Consider the following 16,543-nt stretch of genomic DNA (forward strand, 5'->3'; position numbering starts at 1 on the left):
TTCACTGGACCCATTCTCCAGGATATTCTTTGGTATTCCTGAGCAAATGAAGCTTGTGAGAACTTCATCCAGGTCATGGTTGGCTTTTATGAGTGAAAGCACCTTTTCCTCAAAGACTCTCCTCAGAACTTTTTGGAAAAAAGCATTAATTGCCTTCTCAGCAGTATAACTCAGAGCACTGAGGCATCCTTGCTTCCCCAGTTCCTGAACTGCATACTTTCCTGCCTTCAGGAAACACTGTTTTACTGTGTAGGAACTAGTCTTTGCTCCTGCGATCAGACCTTTTGTGCCACTACGCACTGCACTTGCAGCTTTCTTTAGTCGGCTGAATCCACCAGAGATCAGAGACAACCCAATGCTGATGGCCTTGGAGATTGCCCATTCAGCCCAGTCAAAGCCTCCTTGTATCATTCCTTTGATCCCTTGAATCATGTCAGATACCCCCTCACAGATCAGTCCAAGTCCAAACTGACTGGCACCACCACATGACAGAGCACAAACAAGAACACCTGCTGCAACTTGAAGGGCACCGAGAACAAAACAAGCAAGGGCATCATAGCAGAACTCGGGCTTCTTTTTAACCTCAAAGACTGTGCTAAGGCCATTCTCATAGAGCATCATCAGCTCATTGGTGGTGATTAAATCTTTATCTTTGGAAAGATGGTACACACTGGAATCCTCTACTTCTGCATCACCTTTGCTGCCATCGAGCTGTGTCAGGGCACTTTCAATGTATCTTTTCCAAGATTTGAAGATAGTCATCCTGGCTTGCATTTGGATCTGGAGGTTGCTGTTTGTGTGGTGTGGAACAAAGCCACTCGTCACTGAAAAATTACAAAACATCATCGTATTTGTTGATTCTGAGAGATAGACATCCACTGCAGACTGTGCTTCCTCCAATAATTCCTTTGCCTCAGCTATGTAGTCTCCTTTTCTGAGGTTGAGTGTGATGTAAGCTTGATTATAAAGTGCCACAGCACTGTAGAACTGATCACACTCTGCAGCTCTCTGCCAGTAAGTCTTTGCTCCAAAGTCACATTTAGTTTTGTTCATGCAGTGCAGGTCAGTTCTGCTTGCTGCCTGTTTGATGTAATCATAGAAATTATAGCTAGTCCCCTGCAGGAGGAGGTCACCAGTCTTCTTCAAGTCTTTGGTGAGGTCTTCTCTCAGCTTGCTGATATTGTCATGTCTGCTGATGTGCTCTTCATGAAGGATGAGCCACAAAGCCCATGATTCTTTCAAAGCATCCAGTGCAGTCTGATAGTCGAACTTGTTTTGATGGATCTTAAAATATTCAGGAACATCCTTCAGCTTCATCTTGGACAGGTCACTCCTTTCTTCCACCGTGTAATTCTTGTCAAAGTTACAGAGAAACTGACAGAAACCGAAGAACAGAGTTTCCTTCATGTCAATTTCACAGAGTTCATTTTTCTCCATACTGTCTAAATGTCTGAGCTCATACTCCTCTCTGAGCTGTCTCATGGTTTCGATTGAATGGCCTCGGTAGGCTTGTGCAAGATGGCCCTGGTTGAGAACCATCTGAACCATCCCTGGGTTTCCTTTTCGGGCGGTGCGTCCAAAGACCTGTCGCTCCACACGGTGACTTCTAGGAAAGTATGTGAGGAGCACAAAGAGACCTCCACACTCGTTTACGTCCTGCTGAACGTGTATGTCTGTCCCACGGCCACCGAGGTTTGTAGCAATGATAATGTTTCCCCGGCTAAAGTTCTGTTTCTCGATGTTGTGCTTCTCGCTGATTGGCTTGCCTTTCTGGAACATGCATGTTTGTCTTCAGCTCATCTGCAGTTTTAACATCTTCACAAATGATAAGAACAACTTGGCCTCTGTCTGCAGCTCTCTGTGTAGTTTCACAGATCACCTGGATCCACTGAGTGTTGCCTCCACTCACCTGAACTGCTGGCAACTCAACAAGCTTTTTATGGCGGTGAGCTGGAATGACATAGCTTGCTGTTTTGTAATGCCGTTCTAGAAATACTTTCTCAGCTTGCCCCCCTAATGTCCCAGAAACACCAAAAATGCCTTTTCCATTGAGGTACCTTTTAAAGAAATGGACATTTGACATGTAATTTGTTACATTGGACAGCTGTGAAATGGCCAGCTGGTGCTTCATCTCCAGAAACTGTTGTAGGCCGTCACCCCATCGCTTGTTTTTCTCCAACACCCCACTGGCCTCAAAGTCCACAGGAATTATGGCATCATACTGATGACTGTCAGCATCACTGAAACCACCTGCGTCAGCTTCAGGTGCTTTCTCAATCATGTACTCTCTTCCCTGAGTCATTCTGATGGCTTTTAAGGCGTTCTCGGCAAAAACTGGTAACTGATTCTCAATGTATGTTTTCAAAAAAGAGGGGATCACAATAAATCCCTTACACTCATCCAATGACTTCACTGAACACTCATCAGAATATTTAATTGTTGATTTTAATTTGTCCACAGCTCCTTGGATGATGGATTCCTCGGACATGATTTCACAGGCACAGCCATTCTCCAGGAGAAGCAGGCTGACATCAGGGTCTCCATGAGAGCTGTCCTTCCTGTAAAGTTTGGCTTTGTTGTTCATTAGTGAGTAACAATTTACAGATACACCGTTTTCTATTTTTGTCTGAACTTGTCTCAGCAGCTCACACTGTTCTTCTGGTCCAATGTTGGCCATGATTTTCTCAGTAGCTTTCCACCTGGCATCCTTAAAGCTGTCAGTCTCTGTTTGTGTCTGACCATCTGCTTTATATACTTCATCCACATCCTCCTGTGAATAAAACCCCAGCTGGGCACCAAGAACAAGTATGTCAGCAGCTGAAACATCTGATTCTGAGCCAACCACTGCTTGCATTACAGCCTTGTGGAAGTGCTGGATCCTGGTTCCCCACCTGATCTCCCCCGTTTCAAACATTTCTATTGGCTTGCAGGACGACATCATGGCCCAGATGCTTGCCAGGACTTGTTCCATGTGCCTTAGGCTGCCGGCTTGGTGTGACAGGAACGTGACCTGGACACCACTGTCCAACGTCATGTAGTCCACCTCATCTGCTACCACACACTCAAACCTCCTCGGACCTCGGGTAGTCTTCTTCTCAAACTCTTGCCTCAGTGTATCTGCTGCAAACGTACCAACTGTACCATAAACGACCTGCTGGCTGTATGCATCCTCAAGCAGCTTGTCATGATCTTTAAAAGAGCAGCTATCGATGTGTGGTGGAGGCACCGCGGAGGATGTAATACCAAACACATCATATAATTTTCTCCACTTATCCTGATCACGACTTGCTAACAAAGGAGAGCTTGTCACAATGTCCACCTTTATGCCTCGGGTGGCCTGTATTGTAGCAAACATGGCTAAAATACAAGTTTTGCCCTCTCCAGTGCTGATTTCCAGCAGACAACCTTTCTTATCCTTAGACTGTGGCAGCAGGAGTAGCAGCAGTGAGGCCAGCTGACTGGGTCTTGGGAAGTAGCCCTGAACATGTTCACCGCTTTGAGTGGTAAAGGCGGTGCATTCCTTTACAGCTCTGGATACGATGATCAGGACTTTCTTCAGAGCATCAATCTTAGGATCGTCAAAATCAAGAGCAGTTATTATCTTTTTACAGTCTTCAATCATCTCCCTGTTAATGGGCACACTTCCATATTTGGGTAGCTCTTCTTCAATATATGTCAGGACTTCTCGCAGGAGTGACGGGACACACTTTGGAAAGTTTTTGTTTTCCATTTCAGCCAAAAGTGTGTAAGCATCTTTGTCTCGCTCAGCTTTGTCCACACAATGTTGGATGTACTCTGCAGGATCGTCTTCATTCAGGGCAGAGAGAGCGTCGTCACAGCTCAGCCCGTACGTGCACGCTTTGTGGAGGATTTTTGTGACTGTTTTCTGATCCATGCTTAAGGTCTTTCCAAGGAAAAGCTTGATGTCTTTTGGTGCCCAGATGTTGTTGAAGACTATTTGACTGACAATGTCCTTACCTGATCGGGGTAGCTTTGAGGACAGATCCAGAACATTTGCTAACACCTGTTGGGCCAGTGTTGGATTTTCAGCATGTAGCTGTTCCTGCAAACTGAGGAGGAACTCTGTCTTCTTGTCTTGTCCATTTTGGAGGAGATCTTCAAAATCAGGGTCACCCTCTAAGGTCACCTTCAGCACTGCCTCCAGGATGTTGAACCTCTCAGTCAGAGACAGCAGCACATATCCAGTAGTCTGATCCAAAGCCCACAGTAATGAAGTGGGGACGAAGTGGGGGTGCTCATGAAAATATTGTAATGTCAGCTTATTTTGGAGAGTCTTCATCCTGTCTTCCAGCTGGATGTGTAAATGTTCATCCTCTCTGATGTCATACTTTGATAGAAGTTTTTCAAACTTCTCATTAACATCAGTGACCTGTATTAAAGAGGAACAAAGACACGAGCGTAATAGTATCAGCAGCAGAAAACTGTATGCAGGGTCAAATAATGTAATCCTCACCTGACCATAAAGTTTTAATTATTATGAATGTTTTGGGTATCTAGGACAGCAAACATCTGTTCAGAACTGTGATGGATGTTCTGCTATGAGGAGCTTCAGGAGTAGCAACTTATTTTTTAATTTGCCTGGTTAAAAGGAGACCTGTATAACAAAATATTATGCTAATTATTAATGTTATACTAATATAATATTATACTAATTCTGAACTGTTTACAGTTTTTTGTTTTTTGTTGTTTTTTTTTCCCAAAAAAGAGAAATTTGTCATCTTCCAAAATATAGGGTTGGGACATAGTGAGGGTTACGATGACTTAAATGTTAGACATTTAAAAGGACCCAGAGCCTCTTTGCTATCCTTTCCCAGATGCCTGTAGCTGTTATTACCTAAGGCCGGACCCTACCTCATCTCTCTCTATGTGATGTGCTTTATCTTCCAAGAGCTGGTGTAGAACTTGAGAGTGCTGCTGACGGTGCTCCCAGGTTTTGAGGTTTTCCTCCTCCTGAAGCCTGTTGTGTGCTTCATTGAGCTTTTTTCTTAATGTTTCGTTCTCCTTTTCCATCTGTTCTTGGATCTTCCTCTGTCGCTCAAGCTCTGCCTGACGCCTTTTCTCTTCTTCTTGTTTCCTGCATCGCTCCTCTTGTTGGCGTTTCTCACGTTCTTGTTTCTCTTCATCAATTCTGCCTGTAGAGAAATTAATGCATGCTTAGAGTAATTAAATTTGTTTTTAATTTGTTAAAAGCTTCTGACATGAAACCATGTTACACTGCAAAGAGCTTGGTATTGGCTCTCACTGGAATACTGTATCACTTCCTGTTCCTGGTACACACCGGTGGTTTGTGCAGCGTCATCTGTGTAGCCCAGTTAATTTCAAACACTTACTTAGCAACTTATTTTATACTGTAACCTATGTATGATTTATCAGGGCACACTTCCTCTTCAATCAGCTGCAAATTTTATTCAGTGTTCACATATTGTGTCATTAGTAGTGTGGCCTGTGTTTTTGTACTTTTGTCACTGGTACTTTCCTGTTCAGTGTGTCAAGTGTTTAGTTATTGCTTGGCCTATTTTGGGGATAATAGTACTTATGTAAAGTATAAAGTAGTAATAAATATAGCTTGTTCATAGGTTTGCAGAACAAACCATTGAAATTAAGCCTAAAACTGGCCAGGAGTCTGTAGCAGGTGTGGGCCAAAGCAGCTTAGCCCTGATTAGCTGTCCCACACCAGGTCCTCCTGAGCAGCAGGGAAATCAGGCTGGTTGGGTGACTGTGAAGAGGAAATGTAGCAGCAAACTATTTCTCCAGGCTAAATGATGATCTTCTAAATTTGTGACACACCATTTTCTCTCCAGCTTATGAGTTATCTGCTTTAAGGTAAGTTTTTGAGAATTATACCACAGAGCCAAATACTTCTGATTTGAGGCTCTATTGGTCACAGGAGCTACAGTATCCAGAGTGACGTAGTCAGTCACTCCAGGTTTTTGTTAACTTTCTGATTTCTTTCTGGTGTGTGAACTCTGGTCTTATTAACTGACCACTGACTGATACTTACCAAAGTTAGGACAACGGTCAACAACACTACCTAACATGTTGTGGACCAGTTCAAATTCCTTGTGGTCTTTACTCTCTCTTATGGTGTACGAAGCGCCACCACCTGCACCAGTGAGGTCACTTTCTGAGTGATCTCCATATCTAAAGGAGAGCCCCCAAAATGGTGGTAATGCATGCAGGTACTCTCCTGTGCTGTTGCCACGCACTGTATGCACACCCTGAAGGAAAGAGAGGGGGAGGGACTAGGATGAATGACCACACACAAGGGTGAAACTTATAATTTGGATTTGTAGACTTACCTCTCTCCCCTTACTACAGTAGTGAAATGTGTAGGGGGTCTCATTATGTATCGTATAGAAGTTCCACATGGTTCAAGCTCTATAAGACAAATGAAAGAGAAAGAGTTTAGAGAAGGTCAGAAGGAGGTTTACTGTTATTGTGGAGATGACTGGGTGCTGAGAGAAAAGCTGTGACCACATTAATGTCCCTAATCAGGTTTGTGTCCAGAGTGTGGATGTTTGGAACAACCCCAACAGTCCAACAGTACTGACAGACTGACAGTTACTTTCAGGGCTGTACTTTTACTCTCTAACAGAATACATGGCATTAGTTCTAAATGCAGACACTTACAGTTGTGTAACTGCAGTTGTGGGCCTCAAGTGGATACTTTGATCTTTAATATGCAGTGAGATTGTCTTAATCATCCAGGTAAGTAAATCCCAAAAGGTTGATTCTGTTCATCTGGACACGTGTGTGTGTGTGTGTGTGTGTGTGTGTGTGTGTGCATATATGTATATACTTTTTTGTTCCATAACCATTTAAGAGATCATTTAAGAAACTCCGAATGACTGTCTTACTGCGTCCACCTCAGCAGCGATGGCGTGCTGTGAGAGACCCTGCTTATGCAGTTTAACAACCCAACCAAGCTCAAAAAGAAAGTTTGGGTTTTTTTTGCCTTTGCCATCAGAAAGTCCTGACAGTGTGACTACCTGACAGAAAAGGACAATGAATCCACATTTTTGCACAGATTTGGCCTTTTAAAGGCATGTGGTCCTAAACTTTTGATTTGCTGTAAAACAGCCTGTTTCAGTTTAAGTGCTGTTTTCAACAAATTGCATACTCAAAAAATATTTCGTCTCACTCCCACTTCTTCTTGTTGCATGTTGAAGCTCTACTTGGAGCCTTGTTAAGATCCAATCATGCAAAATTTGAAAGACTACACGCCTTTGGAGTGGGATTCCCAACTGGGGCGTCTATATCCAATAAGGGTCCTAAGGCTAGACCCCCCATAGTAAGCAAGCCTACCGCAGACATGAATGAGACAGAGAAATATGAAGTCATGCCGGCTCGGACGTCGCCCGGATCAACAAGGTCCACGTCAGGTGTTGAGGAACCAGGGCACCCTGATGAGAAGTGGGCCACTGGAACAAGAAGGCAGCAGTGGGAAAGAGACAAAAACAGGGCGTTGTTGGAATGTTACTACGCCAGTAACCCTGGTGGAAAGGGTTACATGAATAGGATGAGGGACCTATGGATGCTTCGATACCCAACATCCACATTGGCACCCAAAACAACTAGTAGCTCAGTGTTCCAACATTCGGAAGAAGGGACTGCTCTCACAGCTAGAGACTGACAAGGTACCACACACATGCTACAGCAACAGGGAGCCAGGATGCCAGGTCAGGGGGGAGACATCATCACCCCCACCCGAGATTGGCTACCAAGCCCCAAGTACAATAGAAGAAGGATCACTGAGTGCGAGAGGAACTGACCTGAACGATAGGATCATGGCCAAGCTTGAAACCTGGACCCCCCGTACCAAGACGTGTGTTACCAAGACTATGTGAGGTACCCTCAGAAGGTCTGCTAGATGATGTGAATGCAGCACTACGGATGATACCTACAGCCACAATTACCGACACTAACAAGCTGATCTACACCACGGCAGCAGTGATCAGTGAGATGCTTGGCTACAAGTTGAACAGCCACAAGGGGCAGTACCCTCCATGGAGAAGGAGGCTAGAGGGCAAGATCAAAGTAGCACGGAGGGAGGTTAGCCAACTAATGGAGTTGCAGAAAGGTGTGATGAAGAAGGTGCCTAAGAAGCACAGCAAGCTGTCCATACCTGAGGCCTTGGAAACTGCCAAGCAAAGACTCACAGCCTTGGCCAGCCGCTTGAGGAGGTACATCAGAGAGATAGAAGGCAGGAGAATAAACCAGCTGTTGTCCACAAAACCAGCCAAGGTGTACTCTCAGTGGCAAGGGAACAATATGAGAACAGCACCACCAAGGCTGGAGACGGAGCAATACTGGAAAACCATATGGGAGAAGGACGCAACCCATAACGGCAATGCTCAGTGGCTAGTGGATCTGACAGCAGACCACAGCAACCTCCCTGAACAGGGTCCAGTAACCATCACAGTGGCGGACATCCAAGAAAGGGTCTCCAATGTAGGAGCCATATCTAAATGTATTGAATTTTGATGATCACTGGGTTTTCATTTGTTTGGTTGCTATGGTGATGTGTAATGGGAGTCACGTGGGTGCTAGCGGTGACATTAAGAGGGCGTTGTCAGTCTGTCATTCACTGGTTTTGATTTTGACAGAGAGGAGGGCTGGGTAGCCGTAGTTTTTGTTGACCGCTGCACAACGAGTTTCCCCTTGTTGCATTAGAGCCTGTGACGTTGTAAGAGTACAAATCTCAAACCACTTTAATAAACAAGCAAGCAATTCCACTTCTCGCATTATTGCGTAAAGTTGGCAGGATGTCAGGCAAATAGGCAGGCTCCATCCCCGGCCTCTAGCGGCTGTGGAAGTCGCTACATCTTTAGTCAACAAAAAACGGCACTCTGGAGAAGCAAGCCACAAGCAGGATCAAAGAAATCAGATCAAGGAACCTGAAAGACGCCAAGTAAGTGCAGCGCATCTGAATGTGTGAGCCAGCAGCCCTGACACACCTGACGCAATTCTGAGGAGCGCAGGTAAGACTCTGTGCATGTCTGGTTGTGGAAAAGGAAGCCACACTGCATTAACGCTGAGATGTTTCAAGAGGAGACATTGAATGGAATGAATGTTGGTTAAATGTGCAACGTTTTTGGCTTCGCTCTTGGATTGATGTCTGCGCTTCGTCTTATTAATTATGCTGCTTGGATGACGTTCAAATGGACAATTAAAGTGCCGTTACGTTGAAAGGATTTTATGGTCAAAGTCTGTTGTGGCTCCCAGTGGATATATGTTTTAAACAAAACAGCAAAAGTCAGAGGGAATTCATGACGACATTGATCACATGTGAAGCGTAGTTTGGATCTTCTTTTGCTGCTGGTCAGTAAACTTTGGTTGGCGAGAGACAAAACCTGCAGGTCAAAATCTAACGCAAAAAGACGTAAACACAGCACGGATCCGACGCATCAGAATCGCTGAGCTCCGACAGCGTGTCCGTGTTCGGGCCGTGGGGTGAGAAAGCCGAGAAAGACAAAGCTGATTCTGATGCGTCGGGTCTGTGTTACGTCTTTGTGTGGAGTCCGTGTGCCTGCTCTCATTTACTGTTTGGTGGTTGTTGAAATAGTTTTGTGAGCTTTAATCTGAGAATCTGGCGTTTCTGGCAAAACACAGTTATATTTAAAAGTTGATTCAGGATTTAATGAATTGATATCGCTTCATTCAAGCTACTCACCTCTCTCTTCCACCTGCACTTTCAACTGGACCACGGCCAATCAGAGAGATCCCGCCCATGACTATCTCTGATTGGTTTAGTCCATGATAGGGGCATAATGTGTGTCTGTTGTTGACCACACAGAGAGTTGCAGAGATTTTTTTTGTTACCTGAACAGTTGGTATATATACATATATACATTACTGTTGTTCACTGATCAGTTAATGCAGTTCACACAACTCATACAGGTGTAATGCCACATGTATTAGATAGGTCCTTGTTTGCCTGTTATTTATGACATCATTATCCATTTCCGGGTCCAAATGATCCTTCAGTTTTCCAAATCAAACAAAAACTGGGAGTCAGAAGCATCCAGACTGTTTCAGCTAAAGTAAAACAATCAGTGTGGACGTGTCACAAAGTTTCCTCAAGTCAGCCAACCAGCTAGCTTCCTGTTTATCTGTCAGACTCCGCCCAGTAAACGTGTTCCCCTGGAGACCAACTATAAACATCTTATGTTCACGTCATCTACAGCCACTCAAACCAACCACCACAAAATAGCAACTTTGATTACCGTCCAGACAGCAGTGATTCATTTCATTCTGATTATTTATTGATCAAAGATATTTTTAGTGCTTTTTTACATCTTTTAATCAGCTTTTCTTTATTTAACAGAGTTTTCTGTATAGAAGAGGAACTATCTGACTTCCCGTCTGTGGGAGTCTCATTCTCAGACAGCGTGCAACAACTCTCTGCATTAAATACCAACAGCAACCTCAACTTCCTGTTTAACACATGGATGCAGCTACAGCTGTTCTTATCTGAGAGCTCAGCCTCAGGTCAGGACCACTTACGAAACCTGCAGGTAGCGCTGCATAAGACATGTAAAAACATGATAGCAACTTTTAACTAATATAAAAATAAAACTTTAACGTGGCCAGCGATCAAAAACGACTGATCAGTAGAATATGAACTTTAATGGACTGAAATTTAAAGAGTAGACTGACAGAGATTTATAAGCATTGACTTGGAAAACATCAAAGCTACAGCAGATATTATGGGACCATGTAGATGTTAGCATTCACAAGAAAGATAAAAATGATTGGAGTCATATTCCAAATTATTAGAAAAGCCAAAATCAGTGAGCTGCACAGGAGACTAAAAATCAATGTGATAAAGTTTTACTTACAGGAATCTCAACCCTGAGCTCAAAGACTTCAATCCTTGCAGAGAGTCAAATCTTCTTCATGTGCTGGGTTCTTCTGCCGGTGCTCATGTACAGCAGGCTGCAGAGAGCAAAGGGAGGACCGGGGGAGGGCCTCCAGTCCGTTGTGTTAACTCACATTATTCCCACGTGATTTACAGGAAACTGAGCCGAGGCTATACTGGGCTCATGAGCTATGGATAAACTGTGGGGGAGATAAACAGCTCCACCCAGCTCTGTTATCAACTCTGAGGACTCCATATGGCGATTAACCCTTATCTGAACATGAAAACCTGCTCCTCAGACATGAGTCCTGCAGTTAAACTGTCTCTGACAGAAGACAAAGAGCAAGTGGTGGAGTGGTGTGGGTCCAGGTGACAGTGGTGGAGTATATGGAAAATGGGAAATGCTGCTCTGTCTAAACTACTATTTGTGTTGATACATGGCAAATAAACATATATATAAGCTAATGTAAATACTACGGGCGATTGTGGCTCAAGAGTTGGCAGTTCGTCTTGTGATCGGAAGGTTGCCGGTTCGAGCCCCAGCTGTGGCTACAACTGTAGCTTGCCTCCACCAGTATCTGAATGTGAGAGTGAATGAATAGTGGAATTGTAAAGTGCTTTGAGGGTCTCGAAAAGCGCTATATAAATGCAATCCATTATTATTGTGTCATATAAATGTGATTACCGTCAATACTGAGCATGAAAGTCTTTGCAAAACCTTTTTTAATCATTTCCAGCTTCTCAGTCAGTTAAACACGTTAAGCACCACCTCAGACAAACATTCCTTTGGAGAAATTTATCAGAAATTTGTCCACATCTGACGAATATACAGTGGCTTGCAAAAGTATTCGGTCCCCTTGAACTTTCCCACATTTTGTCACATTACAGCCACAAACATGAATCCATTTTATTGGAATTCCAGGTGAAAGACCAATACAAAGTGGTGCACACGTGAGAAGTGGAACGAAAATCATACATGATTCCAAACATTTTTTACAAATAAATAACTGCAAAGTGGGGTGTGCGTAATTATTCAGCCCCCTTTGGTCTGAGTGCAGTCAGTTGCCCATAGACATTGCCCGATGAGTGCTAATGACTAAACAGAGTGCACCTGTGTGTAATCTAATGTCAGTACAAATACAGCTGCTCTGTGACGGCCTCAGAGGTTGTCTAAGAGAATATTGGGAGCAACAACACCACGAAGTCCAAAGAACACACCAGACAGGTCAGGGATAAAGTTATTGAGAAATTTAAAGCAGGCTTAGGCTACAAAAGATTTCCCAAGCCTTGAACATCCCACGGAGCACTGTTCAAGCCATCATTCAGAAATGGAAGGAGTATGGCACAACTGTAAACCTACCAAGACAAGGCCGTCCACCTAAACTCACAGGCCGAACAAGGAGAGCGCTGATCAGAAATGCAGCCAAGAGGCCCATGGTGACTCTGGACGAGCTGCAGAGATCTACAGCTCAGGTGGGGGAATCTGTCCATAGGACAACTATTAGTCGTGCACTGCACAAAGTTGGCCTTTATGGAAGAGTGGCAAGAAGAAAGCCATTGTTAACAGAAAACCATAAGAAGTCCCGTTTGCAGTTTGCCACAAGCCATGTGGGGACACAGCAAACATGTGGAAGAAGGTGCTCTGGTCAGATGAGACCAAAATGCAAAACGCTATGTGTGGCGGAAAACTAACACTGCACATCAGTCTGAACACACCATCCCCACTGTCACATATGGTGGTGGCAGCATCATGCTCTGGGGTGCTTCTCTTCAGCAGGGACAGGGAAGCTGGTCAGAGTTGATGGGAAGATGGATGGAGCCAAATACAGGGCAATCTTGGAAGAAAACCTCTTGGAGTCTGCAAAAGACTTGAGACTGGGGCGGAGGTTCACCTTCCAGCAGGACAACGACCCTAAACATAAAGCCAGGGCAACAATGGAATGGTTTAAAACAAAACATATCCATGTGTTAGAATGGCCCAGTCAAAGTCCAGATCTAAATCCAATCCAGAATCTGTGGCAAGATCTGAAAACTGCTGTTCACAAACGCTGTCCATCTAATCTGACTGAGCTGGAGCTGTTTTGCAAAGAAGAATGGGCAAGAATCAGTCTGTAGATGTGCAAAGCTGGTAGAGACATACCCTAAAAGACTGGCAGCTGGAATTGCAGCAAAAGGTGGTTCTACAAAGTATTGACTCAGGGGGCTGAATAATTACGCACACCCCACTTTGCAGTTATTTATTTGTAAAAAAATGTTTGGAATCATGTATGATTTTCGTTCCACTTCTCACGTGTACACCACTTTGTATTGGTCTTTCACCTGGAATTCCAATAACATTGATTCATGTTTGTGGCTGTAATGTGACAAAATGTGGGAAAGTTCAAGGGGGCCGAATACTTTTGCAAGCCACTGTAGTTTGTCGGTTTAACAGTTTCTGTTGTGCCTGTCACTGTTCCCTGTCTGTTTTCTTACCTGGTTCTTCCTGTCCTTGTACTTTCTCCTCAGGTTCCCTCTTTCCTCTCTCCCTCTTTGGACTGACAATCATACACAAATAGATTGGATTCCATTAAATGAAAAAAATTACATTAATATGAAAAAAAAAAAACCCTATTAAGATCAGGGCTGGGCCATATCATACCGTTCACGGTAATACCGGTATAATGTTGGGCAACGATAAGAAGGTAAAATATGGCGATAGAATATGGGTAAAACGCACATGCACAGTGCCTTTGTTTTCATACGCATGTGGCGGAAAACGCATGGCTGTGACGGAGAATGAGAAGGGCGAAAGCGGATCATTAAATGAAACAGATGAACCAGAACTGGTTTGTAAAAATGCTGCAACTTCAGTGGTGTGGAACTGGTTTGGTTTTCGTCCGTCAGATACACAACAAAGCACTATTTTTGGTAGAACATGCAAGCGGGCCAAATAACCTGGGCCTGCACCGCGTCAATGCATTAACCCATGCACGGGGCGATCCACGTTAACTCGCTAAAGGAGATTTGCCACGTTAACGCGGTTATGGCGTTATATTATACATATTTATGCTGAGGATATATCGGCCAGTTTCCACTGGAAATGCCTTTTGGTTAAACTGTCAGCAAGGAATTTGCATTTGCACTGTTAAATTTTTATATAACTTTAATGCACATAAAAAACAGCTGCTTGTTTAAGTGAAAATACATTGATGGTTTTGTATTTCACTAATAAAGTTGTGGAGTTTTAAAGTATTTTGTCTTGCGTCAATTATATCGTCAGTTATATCGTTATCGCAAAGATAAAATATTTTTGGCCATAGTGCCCTGCCCTAATTAAGATCACTAATAAAAAAGTCCTCTCTCAGTGTACTTTCAACCAAAAGGCAAATAACCAAACCACATGTACATCTAATAAAAGGTATAAATATTGAAACACTGATCCAACATTATTCTTTATTGACGGATCATTTGATCTTACACTTTTACCTGAATGTGGCTCCTGTTTTTGAAAAAACTTCCTTATATCCATTATGAACCTGGCTGTCTCTCTCTACACAAACACACACACACACACAAATACACACACAACAACAACAACAAACTTTATTTATATAGCACATTTAAAAACCAGTGGTGTACCAAAGTGCTTAACATTCAAGTGAGATGAAGTAACAGGGAAGGATGAGGGCTATGGCAAGGTACCAAAACGTGCTAGCAGGTTGGTGGCATTAAAATACACGAAGGCAAAAGAATTGCATATAAAAGCATAAAAGAAAGCTAAGCGTTGAGGATAAAACAGTCAAAAAAATTTTTTTAAATGAATTAAAAGTAATTAAGAATAAGCCGAAGATAAGAATAAGCGTTAAGCTAACTATCAAGCAACTGTTAACTGGTAGAAAAGGCGAGGCTAAATAAGTGGGTTTTTAACCGCGATTTGAAGGAATGGATGGAATCAGACTTGCGTATAGCGATGGGGAGGTTATTCCATAAATCGGGTGAAGCCAAGGCAAACGCGCGGTCACCTCTAGTCTTCAGCCGAGATCTCGGCAGCACCAAGAGTGACTGGGAAGATGATCTTAATGCTCTAGTAGGGGTGTATGATCTAAGTAGCTCAATGAGGTAGCTTGGCGCTATATTGTTAATAATTCGGAAGGTAAGCAGCAGGATTTTGAATTGAATGCGGTACTTAATGGGAAGCCAATGCAGATCAGCAAGGACAGGGGTAATAGAGACACGCCGCCCACTACCAGTAAGGAGACGAGCAGCTGCATTCTGAACAATTTGGAGTCTATGGAGGAGAGTAGAGTTAAGACCGAGGTAAAGTGAGTTGCAATAATCCAACCTAGATGTCACAAAGGTGTGGATAAGCTTTCCAAGGTCCCTATGTGGAACATAATGTCTGGCCTTGCTAACACAACAGGAGTTATAAGGTTAATGGGCATCCAGTCAGCTAGTGAGTTAGTGCCTTGGGCACATGCAAATATGACAAAATAAGCAGCTTCTCTCCTCCCATTCCAAACAGGACAGTGGTAACAACAGCAGGCTACGGATAATTTTAAGTTTTAGGTTTTAAATAGGCTGTATACATTTCAATGGGAGCAACAGGACGGTCAAATGTCGCTGATTTTTCTACAGAGCAGGACGGATTGTAGGGTAGCAAACATCGTCAGAAAACATGTTTTCAACACTGCAGGTTACCTGGTGTAATGTTTTTCAGCTAATAAGAAAAATGGTCTGACTCCTACCAAACTATACAAAGAGTAACTGAAGGTTAAATGCAGCTAACATGTCCTGTTTCAAGCCGCTCCGCTGCGTCTCAGCCACCATCGCTGTGGCAGAAAGGGTGCTAGAGCCAGAGCAGGGGAGAGGCGAGCTGGAACAAACCATTTTGGGAGGGGGGGGATATCTACACTTTTGTTGTTAAAATGTCACGTCTCAACCGAATACTGTATACTTTTAGTAGTGTGTCCCACAAACAGCAAATACTGTCAAAAAAAAGTAAGAAATCTTTGGGGGTGCTTTGATTCAAAAGTGGGCTAAAAACACCCCTGCTGTCCATCATCCTCGCAGTGTCCAAGCATGCTTTTATTTTTTTAATTCCTACCCTGCCCTCCCTTTCAGTGGCTCAGCACCCCCACTGGGGGTCGCGCTCCCCACTTTGGGAACCACTGTGTTAGTGTATAAGGTGTACAGGATGTGCATGACCATGTGAACCCCACAGTGCTGTGTTACTGGAGGGGGGGATAGAAATGCATTAAACACCTGTGCTGACAATTAGTAGAATAAAGTCGAGTTCCAGTTCACCCAGGTTTCTGGCCTCTTATTACACACTGACACGCTCGCTGTGACGGTGTGTTCACAAACTGCATGTCCTCGTTGCTTTCACTGTTTCCAGGATCATCACGCTGGTTTCTAACAAGCATAAAATCTTCACAACACTCCCTGAATCAGTTTGGACAAAGAAGGAGTTGAGCTTTAATTTGCAGCTATAAAAGTCTGACATTAAACCCAGGCTGCATGTTTCACTGTGGTTAGACTGTGTGCCTCTCACCATCACAGGGCTTCGTTCTTCCTGCAGATGACATATTTACACTGAACAGAGCAGGGACCTGATCCAGGAAGCAGCTTCTACAAACTCGGAGTTTCCTTTACAGCTGATCAGAGGTGGACCAATCAGGTCTG

General features: G+C 43.7%; 1 protein-coding gene across 3 annotated transcripts; it reads right to left on the bottom strand.

Moving 5' to 3' along the window:
* Positions 1-1,587: 1,587 nt before the first annotated feature.
* Positions 1,588-10,997, bottom strand: LOC120442286. Of its 3 annotated transcripts, none has more exons than XM_039618519.1 (5): positions 10,863-10,997; positions 6,321-6,399; positions 6,023-6,239; positions 4,873-5,153; positions 1,588-4,390 (listed from the first exon to the last, which is right to left on the bottom strand). In XM_039618519.1, exons 2-5 carry the CDS (start codon positions 6,387-6,389, stop codon positions 1,721-1,723), a joined length of 3,237 nt encoding a protein of 1,078 aa, XP_039474453.1. In that variant the 5' UTR covers positions 6,390-6,399; positions 10,863-10,997; the 3' UTR covers positions 1,588-1,720. The 3 variants fall into 3 exon arrangements, with proteins under 3 accessions (XP_039474453.1, XP_039474454.1, XP_039474456.1); XM_039618520.1 differs by lacking the exon at positions 10,863-10,997 and adding an exon at positions 9,695-9,748; XM_039618522.1 differs by lacking the exon at positions 6,023-6,239 and having other exon boundaries at positions 10,863-10,942.
* Positions 10,998-16,543: the final 5,546 nt, after the last annotated feature.

The sequence above is a fragment of the Oreochromis aureus genome, linkage group 10 (assembly GCF_013358895.1).
Source record: "Oreochromis aureus strain Israel breed Guangdong linkage group 10, ZZ_aureus, whole genome shotgun sequence".
Classification (NCBI taxonomy): domain Eukaryota; kingdom Metazoa; phylum Chordata; class Actinopteri; order Cichliformes; family Cichlidae; genus Oreochromis; species Oreochromis aureus.